The sequence below is a fragment of the Rhinopithecus bieti genome, unplaced genomic scaffold (genome assembly GCF_001698545.2).
Source record: "Rhinopithecus bieti isolate Rb0 unplaced genomic scaffold, ASM169854v2 scaffold_48884, whole genome shotgun sequence".
Lineage (NCBI taxonomy): Eukaryota > Metazoa > Chordata > Mammalia > Primates > Cercopithecidae > Rhinopithecus > Rhinopithecus bieti.
Genome location: NW_016819304.1, coordinates 303,130 through 331,090, shown reverse-complemented (window position 1 = coordinate 331,090; position 27,961 = coordinate 303,130). Strand labels below are relative to the sequence as shown.

General features: G+C 48.1%; 2 protein-coding genes and 1 pseudogene across 5 annotated transcripts in view; all 3 read right to left on the bottom strand.

Moving 5' to 3' along the window:
- LOC108519633 (40S ribosomal protein S20 pseudogene) lies at positions 1 to 533 on the bottom strand (annotated as a pseudogene). Its single transcript, XR_001882679.1, has one exon. The product of XR_001882679.1 is annotated as a 40S ribosomal protein S20 pseudogene (transcript).
- GNAI3 (G protein subunit alpha i3) overlaps positions 1 to 8,018 on the bottom strand; it is a 49,008-nt gene extending 40,990 nt beyond the window's left edge. Inside the window, exon 1 of the mRNA XM_017858771.1 lies at positions 7,678 to 8,018. Within this exon, the coding sequence (XP_017714260.1) occupies positions 7,678 to 7,795 (118 nt within the window). The 5' untranslated portion in view covers positions 7,796 to 8,018. The remainder of the gene's footprint in view (positions 1 to 7,677) is intronic.
- Positions 8,019 to 11,123: 3,105 nt separating this feature from the next.
- On the bottom strand, positions 11,124 to 16,620 carry GPR61 (G protein-coupled receptor 61). Of its 3 annotated transcripts, none has more exons than XR_001882677.1 (3): positions 16,548 to 16,620; positions 11,857 to 13,980; positions 11,124 to 11,203 (listed from the first exon to the last, which is right to left on the bottom strand). XR_001882677.1 is itself a non-coding variant. In XM_017858770.1 (2 exons), the coding sequence occupies exon 2, from the start codon at positions 13,472 to 13,474 to the stop codon at positions 12,119 to 12,121; it is 1,356 nt and encodes a 451-aa protein (XP_017714259.1). In that variant the 5' UTR covers positions 13,475 to 13,980; positions 16,548 to 16,620; the 3' UTR covers positions 11,287 to 12,118. The 3 variants fall into 3 exon arrangements, 1 of the variants encoding a protein (XP_017714259.1); XR_001882678.1 differs by having other exon boundaries at positions 11,857 to 13,977; positions 16,548 to 16,613; XM_017858770.1 differs by lacking the exon at positions 11,124 to 11,203 and having other exon boundaries at positions 11,287 to 13,980.
- Positions 16,621 to 27,961: the final 11,341 nt, after the last annotated feature.

The following is a 27,961-nucleotide window of genomic DNA, read 5'->3' as shown; positions in this document are numbered from 1 at the left end:
TTTTTTTTTTTTTTTTTTTTAACAACTGGTAATCGATTTATTAAAATAGTTGACTTAAGCATCTGCAATGGTGACTTCCACCTCAACTCCTGGCTCAATACTGATGGAAGTAATCTGCTTAACAATCTCAGAAGGACTGTGCAAGTCAATGAGTCGCTTGTGGATTCTCATCTGGAAACGATCCCATGTCTTAGAACCTTCACCACAAGGAGTTTTTCTTGTAGTGATTCTCAAAGTCTTGGTAGGCATTCGAACTGGTCCTTTCACTTTCAGGTTCTTTTCCTTCGCGCCTCTGATCAAGTGAGCACACACCTTTTCCAAGGATTTAACGTTGCGGCTCGTTAGGGTGATTCGAATTCGGTGAATTGCCACCTCCGGCTCCACGGGTGTTTTTCCGGTATCCTTAAAAGCCATGGCTGCTGCGCGGCTTCCTGACCGACTTGTTCCTCGGCGAGAGCGAACAGCGGTGAGTCAGGAGCAGGAGCGTGCGAACCAAAGATCCGCAAGTCCTACAACCGCGTCTTCCTCGAAAAGGAGGAATCACTTTTAACAGAGACAACTGCCTAAAAACTAAAAGACTTTTTTGTAATAGTGCATATAAGTTTAATACGCTAAAAATTATTTTTTAAAGAAACGTAGTAGCAGCACTTATTAGAACCATCCATGCCCTGTCAAATCTAGTATTAAGCACCCTACTCTATGGCCATCAGTGTACTACAGGAATAGTGCAGTCGGGGAAGATTACATTATTTTAATTCCTGAAAAGGGCCATATTTTCAGACTGTAAAAGTGATTAGTGCTTCTACATGTGGCTTGTCAATTATCCCAGCACCATTTGTGGAACTGGGTGTCCTTTCCCCACTTCACATTTTTGTTTCTTTGTCAAAGATCAGTTGACTGGAAGTTATTTGGCTTTATTTCTGGGTTCTCTATTCTGTACCATTGGTCTATATGCCAGTTTTTACACCAGTACCATGCTGTTTTGGTGATTATGGCCTTATAGTATAGTTTGAAATCGGGTAATGTAATGCCTCTAGGCTTATTCTTTTGCTTAGTCTTGCTTTGGCTATGAGGGCTCTTCTTTGGTTCCACATGAATTTTAGGATTCTTTTTTCTAATTCTGTGAAGAATGATGGTGATACTTTAGTGGGAATTGCATTGAATTTGTAGATTGCTTTTGGCACTATGGTCATTTTCACAATATTGAATCTACTCATCCATGAGCATAGGATGTGTTCCCATTTATTTGTGTCATCTATGATTTATGTCAGCCATGTTTTGTAGTTTTCCTTGTAGAGGTGTTTCACTTTCTTGGTCAAGTATATTCCTATGGTATTTTTGTTTGTTTTTTGTTTGCAGCTATTGTAAAGGGGATTGAGTTCGTGATTTCATTCTCAGCTTGGTTACTGTTGGTGTATAGGGCTAATGACTTAAATCTAAGACCCAAAACCATAAAAATTCTAGACGATAACATTGGAAAAACCCTTCTAGTCATTGGCTTAGGCAAAGACTTCATGACCAAGAACCCAAAAGCAAACGCAAAGACAAAAACAAAAATTAAAAAAAGGGGTTTAGGCCGGGCGCGGTGGCTCAAGCCTGTAATCCCAGCACTTTGGGAGGCCGAGACGGGCGGATCACGAGGTCAGGAGATCGAGACCATCCTGGCTAATACGGTGAAACCCTGTCTCTACTTAAAATACAAAAAACTAGCCGGGCGACGAGGCGGGCACCTGTAGTCCCAGCTACTCAGGAGGCTGAGGCAGAAGGATGGCGTAAACCCGGGAGGCGGAGCTTGCAGTGAGCTGAGATCTGGCCACTGCACTCCAGCCTGGGTGGCAGAGCAAGACTCCGTCTCAAAAAAAAAAAAAGGGGGGGGGTTTAACTAAACTAAAAAGCTTCTGAACAACAAAAGAAATCAGCAGAGTACACACAACCCACAGAGTGGGAGAAAATCTTCACTATCTATACATCTGACCAAGGACTAATATCCAGAATCTACAAGGAACTCAAATCAGCACGAGAAAAACAATCCCATCAAAAAGTGGGCTAAGGATATGAATAGACAATTCTCACAAGAAGATATACAAATTGCCAACAAACTTATGAAAACATGCTCAACATCACTAATTATCAGGGAAATACATATCAAAACCACAATGTGATACCAACTTACTCCTGCAATAACGGCCATAATAAATAAATAATAAAAAAAAATAGATGTTGGCATGGATGTGATGAAAAGGGAACACTTTCACACTGTTGGTAGGAATGTAAACTAATACAACCACTATGGAAAACAGTGTGGAGGTTCCTTAAAGAACTAAAAGTTTATCTACCATTTGATGCACGAATCTCACACCTGGGTATCTATCCTGAGGAAAGAAGCCATAATACAAAAAAGGTACCTGCACATGCATGTTTATAGCAGCACAATTCACAATGGCAAAATATGGAACCAGCCCAAATGCTCATCAATCAACGAGTAAAGAAAATGTGATATATATACACACACACACACACACACACACACCCCTCTACACCCATGGAACACTACTCAGCCATAAAAAGGAATGAAATAACAGCATCTGCAGCAACCTGGATGGAACTGGAGACCAGTACTCTAAGTGAAGTAACTCAGGAATGGAAAACCAAACATTGTATGTTCTCACTCATAAGTGGGCGCTGAGCTATGAGGACACAAAGGTATAAGAATGATACAATGGACTTTGGGGACTCGGGGAAAAGGGTGGGAGGGGAGTGAGGGATAAAGGACTATACATTGGGTACAGTGTACACTGCTCAGGTGATGGGTGCACCAAAATCTCAGAAATCACTGCTAAACTTATTCATGTAACCAAACACAACCTGTTCCCCAAAAACTTATTGAAATGTTAAAAAAAGGAAAAAAAAAGTGACTAATGCATTTAAATAAAAGACACAAAGAATGATAAGTGCTTATAAAACACAAAGCTTTTCTTCCCCGAGACACAAGATGCATCCTCACATGAAATGTAACAGGCTATGAACCTTATCCCAAGTAAATGGCAAACATAATAAAGGGTACAATCCTATAGGAGGATATAATGTAATGGCATGTTTACCAAAGGGCAGTCTTATTCTCAATAATAAGCATATTCAGCCAATAATATGCAGTGATTTAAATATAAATAACTAACTGTATAATAAACAGTTCAAGTACATTAGATGATTCCAGTTCTCTGCATGCAACTGGCTTTTTGCCATACTACCACCAGCAAATCCCAAAGAACAAAGTATTTTTTTAAGTTTTCTCAGAACCTGCTAAAGGAAACTATCAAGAAATGGAAATTCAGAGAGCAGATCACTCAACAACTGACAAAACTAAATATCTTCATTAGTATAGTGACGAGTAAAAAAAGGACTAACATTTAATTCCTTTCACCACAAAAGGATATTAAAATTATTTGAAGATCTTTGAAAAGAGTATATTAATACGGAAAATAACAAAATAGCTGTCTGAAAAACCTCTGAAAAAAGTAGCTAAAATGGTAAGTCTCACAATCATTGACAGAAGTGATTGATCACTTACTATTTTTTATTTGCTAGGCACTAATGTGAAGCATTTTACATGCATTATCTCATTTCATATTATGAAACATCATCTCTGCTTTACATATGTAAAAATTATGATTCTTATGGTTAAGTTACTTGCTCTGGGTCTCAGAGCTAATAAATGGAGGTGGAACTTAAATTCAGTTTTGTGTGAATCCAAAAGCACTGCTCTTATCCATTATACCAGTGCTTCCCAACCTTTGTCACATGATGGCACATATTAAAAATATTTGTAAGGCTCATTGGGGTGAGCTGAAAGAGCTTGGTGGAAAAAAAAATTTTCTTGCTTGTCCTCAGGTCAAAACAAAACAAAACAAAACCCACACACACAAAATTTCTTTTTATTATGAAATTATGGCATAAAAAATACAAAGTATTACAGATGATATTAAATATAAAATTGGTATAAATCTAGTATTTATACCAAATACAATTTTTTCAAATTACCAAATTCATGGTAGGGTAGGCACAGTGGCTCACACTGGTAATCCCAACACTTTGGGAGGCTGAGATGGGAGAATCATATGAGGCCAAGCATTTGAGATCAGCCTGGGCAACATAAGGAGACCCCCATCTCTACCTTGTTAAATAGTAAATAACCAAATTACCAAATTCAGGAATTTTAAAGAGGAAATCATACCAAAGATGTTCAAATGTAATTTCAACTGCTGTAAAAGTTTGAACTTCTAAAAATGATTTAAAATTTCAATGCTATAAAAAATTTGTAAACAGCACACCTATATGCCATCCTAAGCACTGGAACATTGGTTGGGGAAGCTTTGCATAGTATTTTTTCAACAGAATGTCATAATTAAACACTAATTTGATATACCTACCAAGATCTTTCCAAGAACACTTTTTTTTTTTTTGAGACAAAAGTCTCACTGTGTCGCCTAGGCTAGAGTACAGTGGCGCCATCTCTGCTCACTGCAACTTCTGCCTCCCAGGTTCAAGTGATTCTCCTGCCTCAGCCTCCCAAGTAGCTGGGACTACAGGTGCACACCACCACACCCGGCTAATTTTTGTACTTTTAGTAGAGATGGTGTTTCACCATGTTGGCCAGGTTGGTCTTGAACTCCTAACCTCAGGTGATTCTACCAGCCTTGGCCTCCCAAAGTGATGGGATTACAGGAATGAGTCACCATGCCCAGCCCTTTCCAAGAACATCTAAAGGAAATTCAAACCAAAGGTTATCAAAGGAAGAACTATAATACTGAAGTGTCTGTTAATAATCTGGCCCACACTAGCTTCTTAATTTGGTATGATTTCCATAATACCTACAATCTGTAACATTCATTTTGACTTAATAAGAATAGCTAATCTTCATGAAGCTAGTACTATGTGCCAAGCTGTGTTCTGCTTTACATCATTATCATATTTAATCCTCACAGCAATCCTAGAAGTAGCTCTATTTTCTCCATTTTAAAGATAAGAAAACTGAGGCCAAGAGAAATTAACTTTCCCAAGGCTATAACTAGTAAATGGGAATTAGGATTTGAAGCAGTCTGACTTCAGGACCCATGCTATTAATCACCATGTTAAACTATACTCCCATAAGAAAATATATCATGTGTCAGGAGACACAAGGGTAGGCAGATAGATCTCTAAGTTCCATAGTGATAAAGTAAAAACGACTTGCATCTACAGCAAAGGAGATATTATCCAGGAAAAAGAAAATTGTATACTGTTTTGGGTACATTTTGCTTACAGAAATAGCATAGAAGATAATTTTAATTTTCTATGTGTGTTACGATATGGCTCAAGCAAGAACATATGTTTCTGCAAACTACTTGAATTTCTGGACTTAACTTGCTCAAGAATTTTTTTTTTAAAATCTTACTTAAAAAAGAATGAAGTTGATAAAAATTGAAAGCAAATATGTTTAGTACTTTGATTTTACTCACTGCCTTTCAAGTTCCCTAAGTCATCAAGTGTCTAATTTTGTTTTTAATTAAATGCACTATTTGTAAAATCCTGAATAAAAATTCTTCTAGACATATGGACAAGTTCCGCCTTTCCAAATTGTGCCTGCCTAATCCTGCCTTTTGGAAGAAAGTCTCAAAGTTTCCAATTACATTACAATAAGCTGATGTCCTGAGGGTATCTCTGTTGGTCAGTGTAAATCAGATCACTCACAGAAGATGAGAATACATCTTTAATTTCATAACCAATAAATCAATAAAGAAAATGTTGGCCAGGCGCGGTGGCTCACTCCTGTAATCCCAGCACTTTGGGAGGCTGAGGCAGGTGGATCACGAGGTCAGGAGATCGAGGCCATCCTGGCTAACACAGTGAAACCCCGTCTCTACCAAAAACGCAAAAAATTAGCCGGGTGTGGTGGCAGGCGCCTGTAGTCCCAGCTACTCGGGAAGCTGAGGCAGGAGAATGGCGGGAACCCGGGAGGCGGAGCGTGCAGTGAGCCAACATCGCGCCTGGCGATAGAGGGAGACTCCGTCTCAAAAAAAAAAAAAAAGTGAATGCCCTAAATGTTATAGTTTATATCAAATTTCTCAAAGGCCCCAAGAACCAATGTTCAACATTTGCTGGCTCAGGCTGGTTAACAGTAAATATTTAAGGAGCACCTACTATGTACCAGGGACCATGCTTATCCACCTGTTACACAGACAGTGGCAGTCTAGAACAATCTGAACTCGCATCTTCTGAAAGTTCAAGTATACAAACCGGAAGCTTAAGCTCCAATACATAACTTTCCCTTTATAGTATATCCAAAAAAGCTATTACCAGAGCCTCTGCAATCTACAACCAACCAAATACGTTAAGAAGAGACTACCGGGGCACTTAGCATGTCCTAGAGTACAAAATAAGTCTTGGGTTACAACGGTACATTCTGTCCTCTGGAGCTTTATACCACGAAAATTTAGCACTTTCCCTAAAGTGACTCCTTTTCCTCAAAAATCAATTGTTTTAAAAAGTAAATTTCTATTGCTTACAGAAACCCCTACTCCTACTTATTCATCTCTAATGGAAATACTACCCTAGAAAATACTAATAATGAAGAAATGTGGCTTGATTTATTAATAAGCTAATGCCAGGATTCTTTGTATGATTTACTGAGCCTCTCAAAAATTTTAAAACCCGTGTTGAGTAAGACACATCCGACTGCACAAAAAAAGCCACTTAAAACGACTATCAGATAACATAAACAGTAATTCCTGAAGCCAATGGTTTTGCTTTGAAGAGGCCAAAATGGATACAATAGCCACCAGAAGTCTACCATAGTCTTTACAGTAAATATGTCCAACTCTGTAACTTATCCTAAGATAACTATTCCAACTGCACATCATCTATAGCAACTGTTCAGCACTCTCCAATGTGTAATCTCTTGTTCACTATATCTTCTGCTACAAAGCTCAAACAAATCTTCTTTAAATTTCTTCAGCTCACACCATTTCCCATCCTTTTATAAAAACAGAAGAAGGCGTTATAAAACTTTGAAAATAAAAATGATAGAAAGCGGTGGAAAGGTAGAGATGGCCTCTGCACCCAAGCTCTTTTCCTTTATACTTGATAACTTGTCATTTATCTCATCTACCTACCCTCATGTTCCTGGATAATCCAGGGTTCCTCCAACAGTTCAAAAGGCTCTCTCACTAACAAATGTCAACGTCCTTATGTGACCATTCTGTTCCAGTCTCTATACCATCCATTCAAGCCTCCTAGCTTTATCCTGCCAAAGAACCACGACGCTCCAAACTCACAAACCATTACCAACACGCTCCAACCCAATGTAAAACCTGCCCGAGTATCAACTTTTCCTTTATGAGCTTTCCCCATATTCCTACTCCCTCAATATCCTACCAGCCCATACTCCCAAGTCTCTCTGCTAAACGAATTCCAGCCCGGAGTCACACCCTCTACAGCCTAATTCCCGCAACCCCAAAACCCCACCCCCCTCATCACGCCCTCTGGGGCCTCAGCTATGAACCCCAACACCCCGCCCCACACCCGGCACGCCCTCCAGATCCCTTTAGAGTCCTTTTCGTCTGCCCGACTAGACCCCGTTCAGGCCTTCCAAGCGCCTAGGCTCTCCCGACCACCACTGAGTCCCCGCCTCCAGTCTCTCACCGAGTAGCAGCAGCTTCACTTCTTTGGCCGCTTTTTCCCCGTCCTCCCGTAAGTTGCGGTCGATCATCTTGCTTCGCTCCACTGCCGCCTTGTCTTCGGCGCTCAACGTGCAGCCCATGGTGGCAGCGGAAGAGGGGACACCGGCCCGGGCTCACTCACACACCGCGGGAACTGCGGCTCGGCAGGTTAAGGCGGCGTCTACTGCTGGGCGGCGGCCCTCTCCGTCAGCTCCCTTAGCGCCGTGAAGAACCGGATATCCGGCGTTTACGACACTTCCGGCGACGCCCCGCAGCCTTCACTGTTTAAACCACTCTCCTCGGGGAGAGTAGAGACCGAAAGCGGAAGTCACGGGGACCTGGAGGCTAGGTTGGGCGGCGGATCTATAGTTTCGAGGTTCTGTCAAATTCGCTGCCCGCCGCCCAACTTGTAGCCTCATTTACCTTTCGGCTACCTGATTTGGATAAATGGAGAAAAACCGGGGCCTCCAACAAATAATGCCCTCCCTCGTTCAAAATGCCAGTTTTGGGGCGGAGATGTCTAAATTAAAGCCTTCATCCCGCGCGGGAATTTCTGCTGATAATTTCTCTGCTGTTAGAAAACCCCTTTGATCTCTTGCTCTGGAGACTCGGGGCCCCTACCCAAGTGTGGGACACTGCCTCTGTTGGGGTTGTATCGGATCAATGGAATGGGAACAAGCTGCCCGGCCTGGGCGCCGTTCACGTCTCACATCTGAGACCGTAACACCGACTGTGTTCAGGACCTTAGCAATATCTTTTCGCCCTCTCTGGCCTACTGACTCCTCTCAAAATGTCCCCTGGTCCTTATGCCTTTCACGTTTTTTTGTGGGCTTGAGATTTGCTTAACTCCTATGTTGGCAAAAGGCCACATGAAATCGCTAGCAGATACTCGATAACCTTAAAGGTAAGCCCGTAGTTCCTCCATAAAATTTCCATGCTGCCCTTCTCTCCAGCATAATTCAGATCTTCCTACCTTAGGGTCTTAGAACTAAAACCAAGATAAGTCAACTTCAGTTCCACACCCTGAAACAAACCAGTGCATCCTGTGAATCTCCTATTAAAATTTCCTGTTGCGATTACATACAAAAGGAGAAATTCTAGTAAAATTTGCCTCTCAGCCCTATTCTCACCTGAAACAAGTCGGACTGTGAAAGCCCCAGGCCGATAGCATCTTTCACGAATAACCCTGGATACTGCGTGAAGGTAGTCCTAAATGAACTTTTCAGGCAAATAAGCCCATAATTACTATACATTCTAGGGAAGGGAACTCAGTCCCTAAAACCTTTCCCTGTGATTGTAAATTACTTTCTTTCTCTAATAGAATCTGAACTTGAGAATGTAAGGTCCCAACAGAAAGGTCTATATAGTGATGATTCATTAATTAGAAGGATTTAATTAGAGGATTAGAGCCACTTTAAAAAGCCTCGTCCACCATAACTCTTAGCAATGCCAATTCTTCAAGGTTTGAATAGTCCCCCAGTCATTCCCAAATGACTGTTAGAATGAAAGGGACCGCTTTTCCATTATCAATACTTTTGGGGAAAAAGGGCAAGAGGAAAGGGAAGTAAAACCAATATTTATTGAGTACCTATTTGCCAGATATGGCTAGGTGCCTCCACATCCCATCTCTTAATCCTCACAACAACCCTGTGAGGTAGGTAATAAAGATCCCCATTTTTACAGGTGAGGAAGTAGGCTCAGAGAAATTAAGCAGCTTTCCCAACTTCACACAGTGAGTAAGTAGATCTCTCTGACCCCAGAGTTACCTTTTTCTATCATGCCCCTCTACGATATTGCCTGGGGACACCTGACAACAGAAAGTCTAAGGTTTTCATCTAGGATTGGGAGTTACCCCAACACCAGCAGGATGCAGGAAAAAGTAACTGACCGGATGGTTGCCTCAATCTGTTGATTCTTCAGTGAGTTAGCTCAGATTTTGTCCAGGAACAGCTTTCAGAGCCAAAGATTACGTATTGAACTTTACCAAGGCATCCTGGTGACTAGAAAACTCCTGGAAGGTGGTCATAGCAGAAATTGTTGGGAAAGTTCTCAGCATAATAAAAGAGAAATTTTTATTTCCTTCATGATCCACTCCTACAGGGAAAAATAAATGGCAAATGAACCCATGTATGTCAAACTCTGTAATAAACACCAGTGAGATCACAGTGTCAGGAAATTTCAGCCTGAATTAAAGATACCCTTACTCTTAAAACTTTCTTCTTTGATGTATGTGAAGGAAGGGTTGGAGGGCAAAGTCAAAGGAAAAGGCAAAATAAATTAACAAAATGGCTGCCAGGCAATGTTTAATGCCCTCCCCTTCCTCCTCCCACCACATACACTCGCGTTTCCTCCTTCCATTGGACTCACACTGCCACCTGCTGGCAATACTTTGTATCTAATAGCTGATTAGTGGTATTGGAAAGAAGTTTTTTCCCTGTCTAGGAATGATTGATTCCTCAGTATGCATTTATTTTAATAGGGAGGAGAGGTGAACATGTTTTTCAATCACAAACGACTCTCCTCCCTATATATACTATGTTTTTAGGTGACTTCCTCAGTGTAATAGGCACTAGACTGGTATAATAATCTAGTGGTAGGAAGACAAACCTAGAAATTTTCCTACAACAAAGGGGGAAAGCTGTTTGCCCAGTTTCATTTAATTTTTTTTTTCTTCATTAGAGAGTTTCATTTACAACCCCTATGCTTTCTACAATCTGCAGGAAGCTTCCAGGTATGCATCTTGCTGCCATGGGCTGAACTCTCAGAAGTTAGAACCATGGACATATTCTCCAGTATATTTCTGAAGCACATTCTGTAGTGCTTTATCAGATCAAAGTGCTTTGTGAAAATACAAGGTATCTCATCAAATTAGACTATGAACTCCTTAAAAGCAGTGACCACACACCCTGTGTGGGTCCCAGGGACTAGTGGGTGTTCAACTATTATGCACTGAATTGAACTAAAGGAGTCAATGTTGATATCAGTATAACCTTTTATAAAAATTATTTATTAACTGTTTAAAGGGGAGACTATCCCACTCCCACCAGCCCATTTCCCCCTTTGATGCTCAGTGAGCCAGGAATTTGTTCAAATGCAGACCACACCACCTTCTGGCCCTGCCTTGACCCTTTAGTGTTACCTGATTCAATTGAGGGAAGTAGGATGGACAGGTGGTCCCAGATAGGTGTCCTGTCCAGTTTGCAATTATTCCCTCTTTGTTGAAAATACCACCACCAATACCAACCAACACAGTTCCTACAGTCTCAATCAATGAACAGCCAAGACCAACTCCTGTGCCCTCTCTCCAACCCAGTGCTGCAGATAGGAGAGAGATTTAAGTCTTTGTCACTGAAGCTAATTTTGAGAGCGATGAATGGGAGTAGGAAGGCATTTAATGGATCATGGAAACCCCACCCTTCCCATGCCCAACCTTAAGTCTCTTGTACCCGATTGTCCACGGGACTGGAGGTGGGTCGCTGCCATGAGGAGAGAGATCAGGGAAGCCAGTCCTGGAAAGAAAAGATTCGCAGTATTATTGATCAGGCTGATTACCTGGACTCTCTGTATCCAGCTACTTTACCAATTCAAATGCTAACCTCCACCCTCGCCCATCTGACCCCCAGGCATTCTAGTTCTTCCTCCTAAAAGAGAGGAAAGCCATTCTGCCTTATTCTTGTCTCTGCTGAGATCAGGCTCTACCCTTGATCTCCTGTGTGCAGGAGAAAGAGAAATAGAACAGAAGGGCTTATCCTGAAGAGTGGGAGAGCGGTCAGCTTTCCTATCTTCTACTCCATGGACCCTAATTTCTATTTTGCCTTGTTTCTGGACAAACTCAGTAAAGGAATACACCCTACTGGTCCTCTCGTTTTAAGGAAATCTCAGGTATAAAACCAGAAAAACGAGCTATTAAGTGGAAACACTTGGCTATAATTTAGTTCTTTTTAAACCTAGCAAGGAAATGAGAAAACATGGGTCATTTTCTTACCTTGCTTGGGTGCAATTACTGCCCTGGATAATTACACTGAAAAATAAAATATCCTAAATGGCCCCTAGAATAACTCCAAACCTGGCCTGCTGCCCTGTATCCTCCAACTCCTACCCTTAGAGAATTCCCTGCCTCTGGAAGCATGGAAATTTCACTGGTTGAGAGGCTTCACCTCACCTTTGTGACCCTTTTCTCTCGTCACCGTCTCACCATACCCAGGTTCCCCCCCCCAGCAGTCAAAGATCACAGCCAAGTCCAAGGCTTTTGCACACGTTCGTCCTGTTGACTCTGTTCCTGACCCAGGAAACACTAAGCAAAAGCTGTGTGCAGAGACCCCAGCCTCAGCCCTAGCCAGCTGGGAAAAGGTGATCCCACAAGGTGGTCCTTGCGATCATAACTGGCCCCCAGCCCCATATCCCTCCGAGTGTCCAGCGGCCCATCATGACTCCAGCCGGGGTGAGGGGGCAGGACGGAGGTAGCTGTCTGACATGATGATGTCGCTGGTGAGTTGCTGCTCCAGGAACTCAGGGGTCTCCTCAGCTATCTGGCCTGGGATTCGGAAGTCAACAGCAGGTGGCTCCTGCTTGGGGCTGGGTAAGGGTCGGGAAACCCAGGACTCAGAAGGACAGCCAGTCCCCTGAAGGAACTGCAGGAAATTCTCCTCAATGGAGCCCTCCCGGCTAGGTAGCCTCAGCTCCTCCTCTGGAGCTGGCTTGAAGAAGCAGACAAACTGCTTGCTGAGCTCCCCCCGGATCTGCCGGTTGAGACATCCATAGAAGAAAGGGTTGGAAGTGAAGCAAAAGTAGCCGATCCAGGTCACCACACTCTCCACCTGCCCAGTTGAAATGGGCTGAGCACTCAGGGCAACATAGAGGTGGAAAGAGAAGTAGGGCAACCAACAGAGCAGGAACTGTCCCCCCACAGCCAGAAGAACCACTGCTGCTTTCCCTCCCCCAAACGTCCGGTGTGGGGTGGTCTGGGGGGCCCCCGAGCTGGTGACCATCGTGGAGCGGCTGCTGAGAGATTCAGAGCGTTGCCGGGGTGTCTCCATCCACGTGGGCAGCGGCCCGTGCTGCATGGCAGCCACGCGGGCCACTCGGAACATGCTGCAGTAGACCACAAGGATAAGAAGCAGGGGCAGCAGGAAGTAAAGGACAGCAAAGACCACCACAAAAAGCTGGCAGTAGGCACTGTGGCTCCATTGGAGTGAACAGCCTGGGGGGACACTGGGAGCTCCTTCCTCCCAGGTGACCCTTCCCAACACTGGCACAGAAGCCATAGCCAAGGCCTTCACCCACACACCCACCAGCACAGAGGCTACCAGCCCCAGCGTCATGCGCACCTCGTAGCGCATGGGGTGGACCACGTAATAGTAGCGCTCCACATTGATGGCCGACACTGAGAGGATGGCCAGGCTGACAAAGCACACGCTCAGGAACAAGTAGAGGCGGCAGGCCACCTCCCCAAAGAGGGCGTGGTCAAAGAGGGCGGAGCTGGAGAGCATGGCCAGGGGCATGAGGGTCAGGGCAGCCAGCAGGTCCACCAGGCAGAGGTGGAAGACAAAGACAAATTTTCGGAGGGCGGGCGTCTTGGCGATCACGGCCATCACAGCAGCATTGCCAGCCACAGCAGTCAAGTCCAGCAGGAGCATGAAGAAGAGGGCCACAGATTCCGAAGCGACATCCCGCAGCCCCACCTCCGGGACCCCACTGGCAGTAGAGGGACCTGGGGTTTGAGGGACCCTCCCCAAAGTCGAAGTGTTCCCTGATGACTGGGGGATGGGTGAGGACTCCATGGGGCCGAAAGAGGACACCCAGGGTACCTCCTGTCACAGGCCCATCCCCCATCCTAGTCCAGCGACCCTGGGATGGCGAGCCCAGGCCCAGGCTTCCCGGTTTCGTAGGGGGCGCCTCCCACTGGAGCCTCTTGGGCAGGTTTGTCTGCGTACAGAGCGCCAGGCCAGGCAGCTGAAGGATCAGAAGCTCATATCCGCTTTCCGGCCAGAGGTAGCTCCAGGATCTGCCTTGGTGACTGCTAAGAAGCAGGAGACGTGAGAGGTACAGGAGCCTGACCCACTCAACACTTCGCCTTTGAAATGGCCTTCACCTCTTCCTTTTCCATCTCCTTTCTGCCATTCTCATTCTCCATACCATTCTACCCTTTCCAGAACTGTTAGCCGGGGATTCTAAATCCTCTGTCTCTCCTTCTCAGGGTCCTGCTGATCTCTGGGATGGTGCCTCAGTTTTAGGGTTCCTCATGTAAATTTCCTGATTTCTTGTCTCCTCAGAATGGCAGGAGCTGCTGGGGAGTAGAAGGAGCACAAAATTTAGTTTCCAGTCCCAGTTCTGGGCATTACTAACTCTGTGAATCTTCTGAAGTTCAGTTTCCTCATAAATCCATATGTAAAATGAAAGGAAGGAGACTTGCTTCACAACTGTGTTTCTGGATCCTGCGTGATTTGTTAATAATAATATTAATGACAAGCAGTAGCATTAATATGGCGTTTTCCACATGCCAGGCCCTGTTCTCAGCACTCTACCTATATTAACTCATTTTATTCCTCACACAACCCTATGAGGTAGATATTATTTTTATCTCCATTTTGCAAGGGGTGAAACTGAGGTCTAGAGAGGTTAGGTAACTTACCCAAGGTCACACAGCTAGTAAGCGGCAAGGGCTGAGCACCTACCTGGGCAGTCTGGCCCCAGGGCCAGTACTCTTGCTCACTGTGCCATGCCATATGTGAAGGTGCCCTCCATGCTGGCTGGACTGTAATAGGCATCCAGTAAATAGTAGTTGAATATCAGCTGTCTCTAAAAATGTCTCTTGCTGCTCTGGGGCTATCACCTGAGAAGGGGAGCTGTGCTTTAGGGTCTTTTGATATCACTACTCCCAGCACAAAGAGCTGCCACTTTGGGAATGTTGAGAAGGAGCAATGAAAATAAAATGTCCCGGCTGGAAGGAAACTGGGAAGCCAGCTCATCCAGCCTCCACTGCTCCCAAAGCCAGAAGTCACTTTCAAGCTGCCCTCCTCCACCCACTCATGAACTCTTCAAGGCCACTGTGTCCCTCTTGTGGGAAAGGAGCTGCTGCCAACCTCCAGCTCCCCAGATCCCCAAATCTCTGGTCTCTAGAGCTGACCCTTGGAGGATCCCTGACCAGGAACCCCCTTGGTTCTAGACTGTTACTGCAGTCATAGAAAAAGAAGTAAGGAGGAGGCACTGAGGTTGCTCAGTTTAAAAACCCATCATTTCTATGGCTGCAATGAAGAGGACCACATGGCAAGATGGGTCTCACTCTCCTCCACAGTTACAGCCTTATAGTCACCTTTGGTTTTTGGTGTTTCCACAAACCTTACACCGATCCAACTTCTAACATGCTATGCCTGCAATAGGTGCTGGATACAATTTTGTGAACTGAATCAAACCCAAATTGATAGTTGAATCCCTGCCCCCTAGGACAAACTCCAAGAACACTCAGTCAGCCAGCTATGTGCCAGCCAAGGGACTCTCTTGTGGAAAGGGTAGCCGGGGTTCCTGGACTTGAGGAAGCCCTAACTTTGGGCAACTGCCTACAGACGTGCCTCTCTCTAGGGATACAGAAAGCTCATTTCACAGTTAACATGCCCACAGAGGTTTAGGGTCTGCAGAGAAGATGAAGAGAGGGCACAAAAGTGAAACAGCAGCTTCTCATAAGAGTCTACCAGGAAAAATGCCTGAAAGAAATGCTAGGAGAAGCATCCTTCCTCCTTACTCTCCATGCTGCAGTTTACCTATCCCTTCTGCCTATGAGTGAAGCCCAGACGATGTGGTTCAGAGTCCCTCCCTGGTGGCTGAAGGAGGAGACCCACCATGTCTGGATGGACATCAAGAGTCCCAGACGGAGGGAAGCAGATGTGGTTTCCACGTGGAGCTGGAGGGATGCCATGCAGCCATGATGGAGCCCTGAGCACGAAGGCGTTGGACATTGCTCTTTTTCATAGCCCCCTCAAGCTTGCCAGTGTCTCCAAAATGACTCCTAAATGCCAGGACTCCAATTTTTCTCTTAACAGACAGATCAGTGTATCTGGCTACTTGGCACTCCCTCACTAATGGACAGGGGCTATGGAGGGGAGGGCTGTGGTGTAGCAGTTTCATAGGTGAAACCAGGGATCTTTACTCTTCTCCCAGGTCATATCATTATGCCTACTCCCCCAACAGATGCTTTCCTTCCCCCACTACTTCCTTCCAACAGCACCCCTCTTACCTCCAGGACCTTCAGTACCTAGAAGGCTTTGCCACTAGGGCCTGAGATCTGGGCCTCTAGCAGGGGCATGGTCAAGTTACAGGATGCAAGATGTGCATAAGTGCCCAGCCCAAGGCCACAGAGGTATTGGGATTCACATGCACCTGTTTTCCAGATCCAGAGCTTCCATCCCAAAGACCTGAGCCTAGCCTTCCTTCAGACAAGAGCATGCCCCTCCTAAGCTAGGGAAGATTTCCGGGGAGCTACAACACCTCTCCTCAGCAGAGTTGCCCACGCCCAGGACACAGTTGCCCATCAGCCTGGATGCTGAAGGGCCCATTCCTAGAATGTGGGAGACCCATCTCCATGACATGGAGCAAGACAGACGGGGAATGCTGTTTGTCTGCAGGATGTGGGTACTCCTGCCGGCAGGAGATGATCAACCCCCCAGCTCTGGGCTTCAGAGATGCCCACACCCCAATACCGCCTTCGGGATACCTGAGAGCCCATCTCCTGATCAAACTGCTCACCAGAAGGTGGGCAGGGCTGGTCCTTGGAAAGCCGCCCTTCTATGGGGATACCTTGGCACTCACCACCAGGCCCTGGGTCTGGCCCCCATTCCTGGCCTAGTCGGCAACTCCTACCTTTGCTGAGCAGTCCCGGCTCCCATGTGATAGCTCCTCTCAGCTGATGCTTCTCCAAAGCTGCTGAAGCCTGAAGCACTGCAGTGAGCGGTGAGAGGCAGCCGGCAAAGCAGAGTGCTCCGAGAGCCTCTGGGTCCTAATGGCCTCCTGCTTCTCACCCAGCCCCTCAGAGTCACTTCTGGAGCAAAAAGATGGGCACCAATACCCCAGGCAAGGTGCCGGGCAGTGAGCTCAACTCCTCTCACTTCTCTCAGGCTGCTAGATTGCATCTCAAAAGTTTCGTGGGACCAGGTAATGATAGGTAGAGGAGACCCTCCTGACCAGCCTGATGAAGTAAAAAAAAAAAAAAGTACATGGTGTCGGAAAATCCAGGTTTAAGGCCTGGCTATGGCACTTACTAGCTGTGTAACCTTGGGCAAGTTACATTTTGGCCTTGATTTCTTAGCGGTTCAAAGAGAAGATAGGAGAGGTGCATGGTTCTGTGTGACATCAGAACCAAGGTGCTGATGCATCAGGTCAGTGCAGACCCAGGGCCCCAAGGCTTAGGCCAGGGAGGGGACTGAGGCTCCAGGGGATGGTCCAAAGTTTGGTTCCTTTGGAAGCTGCCTAATGCATATGGGGGACAGGTTTAGGAGCAGCACTCAGATTTGAAGGGCAGCTGAAGGCCTTGTCTTAAAGCTGTCCTTGCCACCAAAAAGCAAATTGTTATTATTTGCTTAGATTGTATGTTTATTGGGAGTGGGGCTGTGAGGGCTGATGGAGATTGGCAGGGAGGGGGCGGGAGGATCAACCTCCCCCCGAGCCACCATGGGAACCACACAACACTGCTTCCTGAAGGAGACAGAGTGGGAGCCAGGGACTCAGGAGTGCTCACACTGATCTGGATTTGTAGGACTGGACAGAGCTGGGGAGCGTCAGCCACTGAGCATCGCCCATCTGTGGCATGATGGGCCTTCAGAGACGCAATGAAGGGACATGGTTTCCCTCTAGCTATGAAGAGAATGATCATTTCCCTGGGTACATGACTGATACCCAAGGATAGAATTCTAACATTGCAAAGTTGTAAGACGTCCTACAGGCCAAGGTGTCCATGTTTCTGAGACCCAGAGAGATAAAGAGATTGCTGAAGGCCACATAGCTCCACATGGCAGAGCCATGAGCCTAAACAGGGAATTCAGGCATGATACCCTACTCCAGAGCCTTCTTCCCTGAGACTTGCCTATCTAGGGACTCCTTCTGCCTCTAAGAAGGAAAAAGGGATTTCTGGAATTGTTTACCAGACCCAACCCAAAGAGCCATAAGAACAATGAGTTACCCAAGGACCTCGCTGGGACAAGTTGGCTGCCCCAGGCCCCAGGTCAACAACAAAGAGGCCACTGACCAACCAAGAGCCGATACAACAAGTGCTGCTGTCACCAGCCACCACTTTTTGAGCTCTTATGAGTGCCAGGCCTTTTACATACAGTTTCTTCAATTCTCACACCAATCTATGAGGCAGTCATGATTTGCCCTATTTTATAAGTGAGGAACCAGGTGCCAGAGGAGAAGTGACTTTCCCCAGATCACACGGCTAATAAGTGCCAGAGCTGATATTTGAACCCAGATCTGTTTGAAGTCCAAGTATTTCTTCGTCCTTCTCCCTTGCCTCCATGCCCTCTCCAGTGGCCTGACACAAGACTGTAGACTACAGCCCTAAAAGCTATCTTCATAGAAGTAAGTAGTCACTGCCTTCCAGAAAGCCTAAAACAGACCTCAAAACTAGGCATACCTGAGTACAAGAAGTTCAAATGGAAATACCAAATCGAAAACCTGTAGACAGCAAAGTGATTTTTATGAAGCCCTGTGCTGTTGTGTTGGCAAGATTAATTTGGCATCAAGCAGATTGTCTGGGATTAGGTAAAGCCTGTCCCTGCTCAGCACCCACATTCTTCCTGCAGGGCCCCAGCCCAGACTGGTATGGCCCCTTGCAAGGGATTCAATAAGAACCAGAGCAGACCTGGACCCATTGGAACAGGATTTTAGAAAGAGCGCTAGACTGGAGTCAGAAAACCTTCGTTCCAGTTTGGCACCATTCTATTGGTTGGTGATAAGACCTTAGCCTGTGAGTTGGCTATCTGTGAAAGTCGGCAAAATTCTTCACTTCCAAGCTTATCTAATAGTGATAGGGAGCCTGCAAAACAAACATAGCCTGCTTCTCCAGCTTCAGGGAGCTAGTACAGGTAATCACAGCTCGCGTGGTGGACAGCAGGCAAGGCCTCCATGTCCTGAAGCCCCTCCCAGAGAGCTACTGGGAAAGGTGGTACCAAACAGGCAGCATGTTCCAGCTGTTGGAACCGTCTTGGCTCAGGAGGTTGGGAGGGAGCTGCTTATCCTAGCCTGTGGGCAAATAATAAATAATAATAATCGTCATGCTGGCTGGGCACAGTGGCTCACGCCTGTAATTCCAGCACTTTGGGAGGCTGAGGCAGGTGGATAACGAGGTCAGGAGATCAAGACCAGCCTGGCCAACATGGCGAAACCCCATCTCTACCAAAAATATAAAAAGTAGCCAGGCGTGGTGGCACATGCCTGTAATCTCAGCTACTCAGGAGGCTGAGGCAGGAGAATCGCTTGAACCTGGGAGGCGGAGGTTGTAGTGAGCTGAGATTGAGCCATTGCACTCCAGCCTGGCAACAAGAGTGAGATTCTGTCTCAAAATAATAGTAGTAATAATAATAATAATAATAATAATAATAATAATAATGCTACTGGTTCTTGAAAGCCCACTCTGGGAGGCACTTCTTTTTTTCTTTTTTTTGAGACGGAGTCTCGCTCTGTCACCCAGGTTGGAGTGCAGTGGCCAGATCTCGGCTCACTGCAAGCTCCGCCTCCCGGGTTTACGCCATTCTCCTGCCTCAGCCTCCCGAGTAGCTGGGACTACAGGCGCCCGCCACCTCGCCCAGCTAGTTTTTTGTACTTTTTTAAAGTAGAGACAGGGTTTCGCCGTGTTAGCCAGGATGGTCTCGATCTCCTGACCTCGTGATCCGCCCGTCTCGGCCTCCCAAACTGCTGGGATTACAGGCTTGAGCCACCGTGCCCGGCCCCTGGGAGGCACTTCTTATGCTGTATCTCATTAAATGATCTCAGTCAGGGTGTGGAGTAGCTACTGACAGCACACCCCCAACTTCACCTGCCAGTCCCTCCTTTTAGTAAACTTAGCACAATGGAGGGGGCAAGAAGACCAAGATGGAGAAACTGGGTGTGATCCCCCAAACCACATAAGAAATCCATGGCTCACTATGCTGTGCACATACCCAGGAAGGGAATCCTGTTACAGGAAGGGGACCAGGCCCTGTTCCCGACAGTGGCACCCCTCCCCCCTTGGTATCGTGGCAGGGCCCCTGGTGCTGAGGACTGATCTTTCCATCCTAGACTTGCTCTCTGGTACAGTCCTACCCAACCCTTGCCCACCAGCACCTCATGACAGGGTCATGTCTGCCCGTCCACCCTTTTCTGCCCCAGGATGAGACCTGGAAGCCTTGGCCAAGTTCATCTTTCATTCATCCACTTCTTCAATAAACATTGAAGGCTTCTTAGGTTGCCACTGCCCCTCCCTAGAGCCCCTCGCCTGCTCAGTGGCACCCACTACCCTCCTTCTCTGCCTTGTGTCAGAATCTGCTCTCAGGAAAGAGGTTGATAAATCCATTTGCACTGATAGCAGCTTAATGTGTTCTCTCTCCCAGGAATATTAACAATTTAACAGGGAACAAAGAGAAGAACCAGAATGTTGGGATTCCAGCATCAACCAGGGATGTCCCTGAGATCCCACAACATAGACTGCCTGTCAGCCGCCTACTCCCTAGCCAGGCCTCCCCCGCCAAGCTGCTGGCATTGTGTCCTCTTGGCATCCACCTCCATCTGCATGGGCACCCAACCCCCCCACCCCTGCCACCCAGACAGCAGGCTCACAGCTGGGACCTCCCCACCACAGCTCAGTTCCTGGCTGCCTGGAGACCCCTGTACCAGTACCAGCCATGCCTGCTTTCCAGGCACCCGCCTCACCCTGCCCACCATCTGGGGGCCAGGCCAAGGGGCCGAGGAGGGAGGCAGAGGAAAGCAGAGGTGAGAGCCTTTCCATTCTCTTTATTCCCCCACAGTCTGGCCCATACCCCCTGCCAGGAGCTGAGATCCAACGGTATATTCAGCCTGCAGCTGCCACTGGTCATGTGAGCCCATTGCTAGGTTACAGGGACCCAAAAATAAATCCTTCCCAACCAGATTAGAAACTGGGGGCCTTGGATGAACCAGGCTCAAAAGAGTGGCAGGAACACCCACAGTGCGTGTTTAGGCCAGGCCTGCTACGGACCAGGGCCCTTCCCATGCTGCCCACCTTCTGTCCATCAGCAGGGGCTCAATGCTGGAACCCCACAGAGAGCTCCTGGGTCTCCTATTTATTAATAACACAATAAATAGGTCTACAGGCTGAGTGACCCTTCCTCACTAGCAATCAGGGTAATATCCTCTGCACGTTCTACCCATCCAACCTTCCCATCATCAGCCTGTCCCTCCACAGGCCTTGCCCCACACCCAGGGCATGGGCAAAGCAGCATTAGTCATCTGCCTTGTGGCCTGGGGACCATCTGTCCTAACAGTCCTCTTCCAGACTCAGGAAGGGAGCTCTGGCAGTAGGCACAGCACTAGGCGTATTCGTGTGAGTAGTCTTACACAATCTTTTGTGTTAGTCTCAATGATTCCATTTACAGATATGGACACTGGGGCTTAGAGAGATTAAGTGACTTTTGCAGAGCCACATAGTTGAGCAACTGGGGTTCAAACTCCAGATCTATACTATGGGGATGAGGCAAGGAAGAAGACAGTGAAGCACAGTTAAGGAAAGGGGAGTCCTCCAAAACCCTTCCCTGGGGCCTGAAAACTTGGCACTTTAATTGCTCTGAATTGGAGGGGTGTGATCTCTCCCCCTGGAACTGCTTTCACATCCTCCAAACCAGGACACAGCTTACCTGGGTCACTTACCTCCTTCCCCGTGGCTTTGGGTTCTGTCCCCTTCTCTGGGAAATACTGTCCAGGACCTGGGTGGGGTCATCCCCAGTGCTGAAGCCTGGGGAGGCAAACACCAATCCCCACTGCTCAGCACAGCCCTGCTTCAGAAGCTTGGCATGGGGCCAGAGTAGCAGAGCTGAAAGGATCGCAGGAGGTCAGGTGTCTAACTCCTGATTTTACAGATGAACAGGCCCAGAGTGGAAAGGTGATTTGCCCAGGGCTAGGCTACACAGCTAGAGAATGAAGGAGGTGCAACCAGAACCCAAGCCTCTGGAGTCCTGCTCCTTTTTTCAGCCTGTCATTAATGGTGCACAGTTGGGTTCCTGGGGCTCTTCCTCAGCCCACCATATCCCCAGGACCTCCCAGCTGTCTGTTTTCTTCAGCTCCTCCTCCCCAGCAAGGTTCTGAGCAGGCCCAGACACCCTACTTACCTCTGTACTGTCCTTGTCTCTCCATTTTGAGTATATTCCTATAGTCTTCTGAAGCCTGGGAGCACCCCATTCCCACCTCCTTCAGCTCCTAGCAGCCCAAACTGCAGGCTCTATGTCACTCCATTCAAGACATGTTTGTTGAACAACTACTATATGCAAAACTCTGTATAGGAAGTGAGGAAGAGGGATACAAAGATTAAACAAATACAGACTTGCCCTCTTGGTGCTTATGTCTAGGATGGGGACAATGCAGGTTGTAAGTGTTAAGGGATGGTGAAATTGCTGGGGAGATTCAAAGGAAAAAGTGAACTTACTTCCTTATGAAATCTAGGAAGACTTCATGAAGGAAGTGGCATGGGTCTTAAAGGAGGAGTAGGATTTTAACTGGGAGTAATTGAAAGAGGTTGAGGAGGACAGTAGTCTAGATGGAAAAGAAGGTCTACCAAAAATATGGAAATAGCAAGTTTAGGAAATATTAGGGTGCTATGAGTTCTCCAATTTGACTGAAAAATAATCTGGATGTAGGGAAGAAGTGAGAATAGAAAGGTAGATTTGTGGGACTGCACCCCCTGCAAGCCAGGCTGAGAAGCCAGACTGAGAAGTCAACGTAACAAAATGTTTTGAGCAGGGAAACATTAAGGCCACAGATGTGCCCATCTCCTATTTTTTTTTTTTTTGTTTAAGATAGAGTCTCTTTCTGAAACCCAGGCTGGAATGTGCAGTGGCACAAACATGGCTCACTGCAGTCTCGACCTCCCAGGCTCAAGTGATCCTCCTGCCTCAGCCTCCCGAGTAGCTGGGACCACAGTTGTGCCACCACACACAGCTAACTTTTTATTTTTTATAGAGATGGGAGTCTCACCATGTTGCCCAGGCTGGTCTCGAACTCCTGGGCTCAAGCAATCCTCCCACCTTGGCCTACCAAAATGCTGGGATTCCAGGCCCAGCCTCCTGTCTTTTGGTGGGTCCTTTGATAAGTGTTTACTGAACCCACAAGTTCCAGAGCAAGGGGCTGAATCAGAGATGGGGGATTTTCCTTTGTCATTCAGGCCTAGAGGGAGAAATAAAAATCCATATAGGTCATCAAGGAGATAGTGCGTGTGAATGTGTGACAGAGTGCACTCAGAAGATAGGGGAGGTCACAGATGAAGTGATACGGGATCAGATGACTCTCATGTTTCTTAGGTGGGGCTCTGAGGATCTTTGGCCCAGGTACTCATGAGTGACCTGCATGTCCATTCTTCGGAGAGGAGGAGAAAGGGTGGAGTGGTAATTAGAGTGTCAGGAAATTCTCCCTATAGAGTAATGATATCATAAGAAGCTGTCCAGCCTGTCCTGAGAGGACATGGCATCTGGACTATCAGCTGGTCCTTCCACCCTGGAACGCCCAGCTCAAGGCCTACTTCTTTGGCCCTGGCCTGAAAACAAAGAACTGTGCTGGATTTCCCAACTGAGAGGTCCACAGAGCACTCCCAGCAGTGCCTGGTGTCTGACTCTGGGGGGCACCCCTGCTCTATGTCTCTGGGGCGGTCCCCCCTAACCATCTCATCCTCAGCCAAGCCAACCCCCGCTGAGCCCTAAGGCAGCCTGACTCTTCCCTGTCCAGGCTGGACACTACTGGACACAATGATACTGGTCCTATGACCTCTTTCCCAGACATTTCCTTCCCTCCAAAGTCCTCTCCCTGCGTTCCTGCCCCACCTAAAAACAGCACCCCCCACCTCCTTTGACTCTTATGCCCATTGGTTGAAGGGAGGGCCAGACTTCCAGACCTAGAACTCTCGGGGACTCCTTGGGGATCCAGAGATGGCTTGTGAGTGGCCCCTGGGGTTTGTGGGGGCCCGGGGAGGTGGTCAGCCCTCACCCACATGCCTGGGGACCCTATTGCAGAATGGCACGTGGAAGCTCAGTCTCCTGGATGGCCTCCCCTGGAGGGGTATCCCTGGAGGATTTAAATCAGCATTGCCCTAGGCAGGAGTTCCTAGAGGGTGAGGTCCTGGGTGGGAAAGAGGACCCAAGCTGCTTCGTTTCTGGCCCCCAGACTGCCTTGACAGCCAGCAGCCACAGGGCGGCAGTGTTGGCCACAGAGATGCAAAGAGTTGACTACAATACCCGGTGACAGGCTTCTCCCCGCCCAACCGCCACCTGCCTTCTCCCTCCTGGGGACAGTGATCCTGTGGAACCTGACCTTTTTACACCATCACAGTCAGCTGGGAGGGCCAGGTGAGGGCCCTGGCTCCTTAGATAAAATCCCTCCTACTCCTAAGAGCTTGTGAGGGTCTGGGACTGATGTCCCAGAAGGAGGCCTGAACCAGCAGTCCAGCGTGCATTCGCCTTAAGTGGGCAGTACGCTTTGGGCTGCTCTCCCAGCTTTTCGGAGCCCCGGCTTCTCAGAGCCCCAGCTTCCAATGAGGGATTGGGCCACAATTTTAGGCCTTCTCTAAGGTCCTTTTCCACCCCAGAATTTGAGCGTCTGAGTCAGCAGCTGCTGTCCTTGAGTGGCTTCTCTCTCTAGGCCCCTGACAGCTTCAGAGGCTCAGCCTGGGTGGGTGGAGGGACGCAGGAAACAGGAGTGGGCATTTCTGATCTCTACAAACCAGGCCATTCTTCTGCAAACCACAGTCATGAAGAGGTGCAGTCCTAGGACTGGGAAAAGACTGAGAAAGGGATGACCAGGGTCAGCTGGATCCCAGGAAGACCCCTCTCAGGGGCTCCATCTGATTGATTTGTGTGACTGTGTGAATGGCAGGATGGCTGGAGGCTGGCTGAAGAATGCCCTGTCCCAGGCCATGGAGCTATGTTGAGCTTCCTTGAAGTGGAGGCTGCAGAAAGCCTAGACATCCCTCCCTTCTGGTCCTCCTTACTCCCAAATCTCCACAACAGTCCCCTTCTCTCCTCCCCACATTGCTGCCACCTGCTCCTAGCTCCCTGCCTGAACCTGAACCTCTACCCACAGAGAGCAGAGCCCACAGCCACAGTTCTAGGAGGGGATCCCTGCCTGGCCTTCCTATCCCTAGCCTATCCTGCCCAGCCCTGTCCCTCCAGACTAGCCTCTGCTCACACCCACATGGCCCTGCTCCTGTGCCTCTGAGGCACTCTCTCTTGACTCCTGTAATTTCACACCAGGTCCCCAGACAGTGTGTGTCCAGCACCTCCGCTTCCCTGATCAGACATCTGATCCAGCACCAGGGACCTGACCCCCACAAGCACAGGGTGTGTCCTGGTTCTTCTATCTCGTCTTCTTTCTTCCTTGATGACCCCATTTTCTCACTTTTCCTGTCTCCCTTATTTGGTTTCTCTTCTTTGATCCGTCCTCTGCTCTCTGAATCCTGTTCTCAGAACTCTCCAAGTCCTGGAGCCTCTTGGCCATGGGCCTCTGCTCCTTGACCCCTCTGCTTCTTTGCCTCAATGTATACCTTTCCCCATTCCCTTTCCATCTCTCTCTCCATCTTCACTTCCTCCTCTGCAGTACATACACTGAGTATCGGATCCATCTCTCCCTGGACTGAGGGTATAAATAGCAGAGGGAGGCTAGGCTAGAAACCAATTGTGCTACCAGCCTCTTTCTTGCAGTCCGGGGCTTAGCATTCAGGACCAGTAGTGGGAAGGGTCCTGGGCAGGGCCTCAGGGGTAGGGAGTTGGAGGGTTGCAGTTGAAGGCCACTGGATGAGTGACAGACCCAGGCAGAGAGAGGGGTGCTACCGCAGCTGGAGGGAGTCCTGCGCTTCACGTGCAGGCCAGGCTCCCCATCTAATGTGGGTATGAAGTCGCTACTTCTGCTGCTGCTGCTGGAAAAGGAGCTCTGGGTCAAAAGACCCTCCCAAGGGCCGCTGGAGGGCCCTGCCTGCTCCTCTGGGGTGTAGATGCCTGGGCCCAGGTGGCTGCCAACAGACAGCAGCTGGGGACTAGAGTAGAAGTGGTGCCCTCAAGAAACAAGCCGCAGTCTCGCTCCAGCCAGCTCCCTGCCCTAATTAGAGACCGGAACGGCATTGATCGTCCCTGAGCTCATTATGTCACAGCTGGGGAACAGCTGGCCAGTTTTTTCCAGGCCATTAGTTGCGCCATGAAGTGGAGAGTGTTGGGGAGAGGGGGGTGGCGTGCGAGCAGGATCAATACCCCGTCTGTCTGGGGGAAAGCAGCCCAGTGACTGCCTGCTCTGGCACTCTGGCTGTGCTTCTTTCCAGCGCTGCTACACTAGCTGAGCTCCTTGGAGTTCACACACAAAAGCTCCACTCCTTCAATCCTGGAGCCCAGAGAGATGGATTCGTGGCTTCTGGGCTGGCCCTAACCTGGCTGCAAGGGACCCTCGGAGCCTTCTCTCAGAGAGTTAAGAAGGGCAAGAAAGAGGCTCAGATTACCTAGCCGGTCTCAGAGGGGACCTCAAAAGTGCAGCTCCTCTCCACCCCCATGGCAAGATGACACCTAAGGCAGCTGTTTCTGTTGGCCCTGGGCCCACCTCTCTATGCCCCTGGGCTCTGCTGGGGTTTGGTTTCCTGTGGGGTGGAGAGATGGCAGGGGATGCTCTGGCCCTTGGGGAAGGGGATACTGGAAGGAGGGAGGGAAGAGACAATAGTTCTCTCTTTCTCCCACTCCCTGTCCCGGGCCTGGGCAAGCAGAAGCTTAGCTGGGCAGCACCCGAGGCAGGGGCAAGGCTCTCCACACTGCGTGACCTGCCGTGTGGAGGGAGGATAACAGCGGAGAGGCCTGCTGTCAGAGGGGAGTTCAGTAGTACCTAATGAGCTGGATTCTTACTTACAGGGTTATAAAGTGTGAAGGCTAGAAAAGACCTCCAAAATATCTCGAGCCACACTCCTCATTTTACAGAGGGAGAAAGCAAGCTCTAATAAGCCTTAAGCTCTGCTGTGCCTGGCTGATTCTGCTACCAAAAGCTTCATTTTAGTTCTGTGTTTCTCCCATTTATTCCACATTGAGGGTTTTTTGGGGGGGGGGGGGGGTTGTTGTGGGTTTGTTGTTTTTTTTTTTTTTTTGAGACGGGGTCTCGTTCTGTTGCCCAGGCTGGAGTGCAGTGGCACAATCATGGCTCACTGCAAGCTCCACCTCCCAGATTTAAGTGATTCTCATGCTTCAGCCTCCCAAGTAGCTGGCACCAAGCCTGGCTAATTTTTATATTTTTAGTAGAGATAGGGTTTTGCCATGTTGACCAGGCTGGTCTCGAACTCCTGACCTCAAGGGATCTGCCTGCCTTGGCCTCCCAAATTGAGTTCTAATGTAGCTCCAAGGTGTCCTGGGCACATGTCCTCAGGCCGCTGGTAGAGGCTTCACTCTCCAGGAGAGGTGTGGGGATTGCCAGCTCCCTTCCATCCTACCTCCACTCTCCAGCCCTGCACCCCCACCTTCCAGCACCACCATGGGAACAGCACCAATCACTGGAAGTCCTATTGGGTCCAGCTCCTGGGTTACTGGGCAGTTTCCTACCTACTGAACAGAGGCCAGGCTATGCATAGCACCTGCCGCTCCCCAGACTTCCCCCCATGGCCTCCATTTCCAGAATCATTGGTGAATAGAAAACACAGAGGTCAGAAGGCCTGAATTCCAGATGTGAGCTCTTTCTAGGCCCAGGCCCAGGTCCAGCCCTGAAGAGCTGGTAGAATCATACAACCAGACGTGTACAAAGGGCAGAAGGGCCCTTACAGCGGTACAGCGTATTCCTCATGTTACAGATGAGGAAGCTGAGTCCTAGGGAGGAGAAGGATTTGCTCAGGGACATCCAGCTGTTAGAGGCAGGTTTCAGATGAGCTTTCCCGTAGCCCAGATAGTCAGTGTTGGTTCCATTCTGCCACAGGGCTGCGGCTCCACGTTCTGAAAACCACTGGTTAAGGTCTAGTGGATCACCCTTGACCCATTTAACATGCTCAGCAAACCCAACAAACACTCCTTATAAGCCCAGGGTGCACTCTCTTCCTCGGGACTCTCGGAACAGTG

Bases quoted from the DNA above. Each gene is read 5' to 3' on its own strand.
- GPR61 (XM_017858770.1), bottom strand. From the start codon at position 13,474: ATGGAGTCCTCACCCATCCCCCAGTCATCAGGGAACACTTCGACTTTG.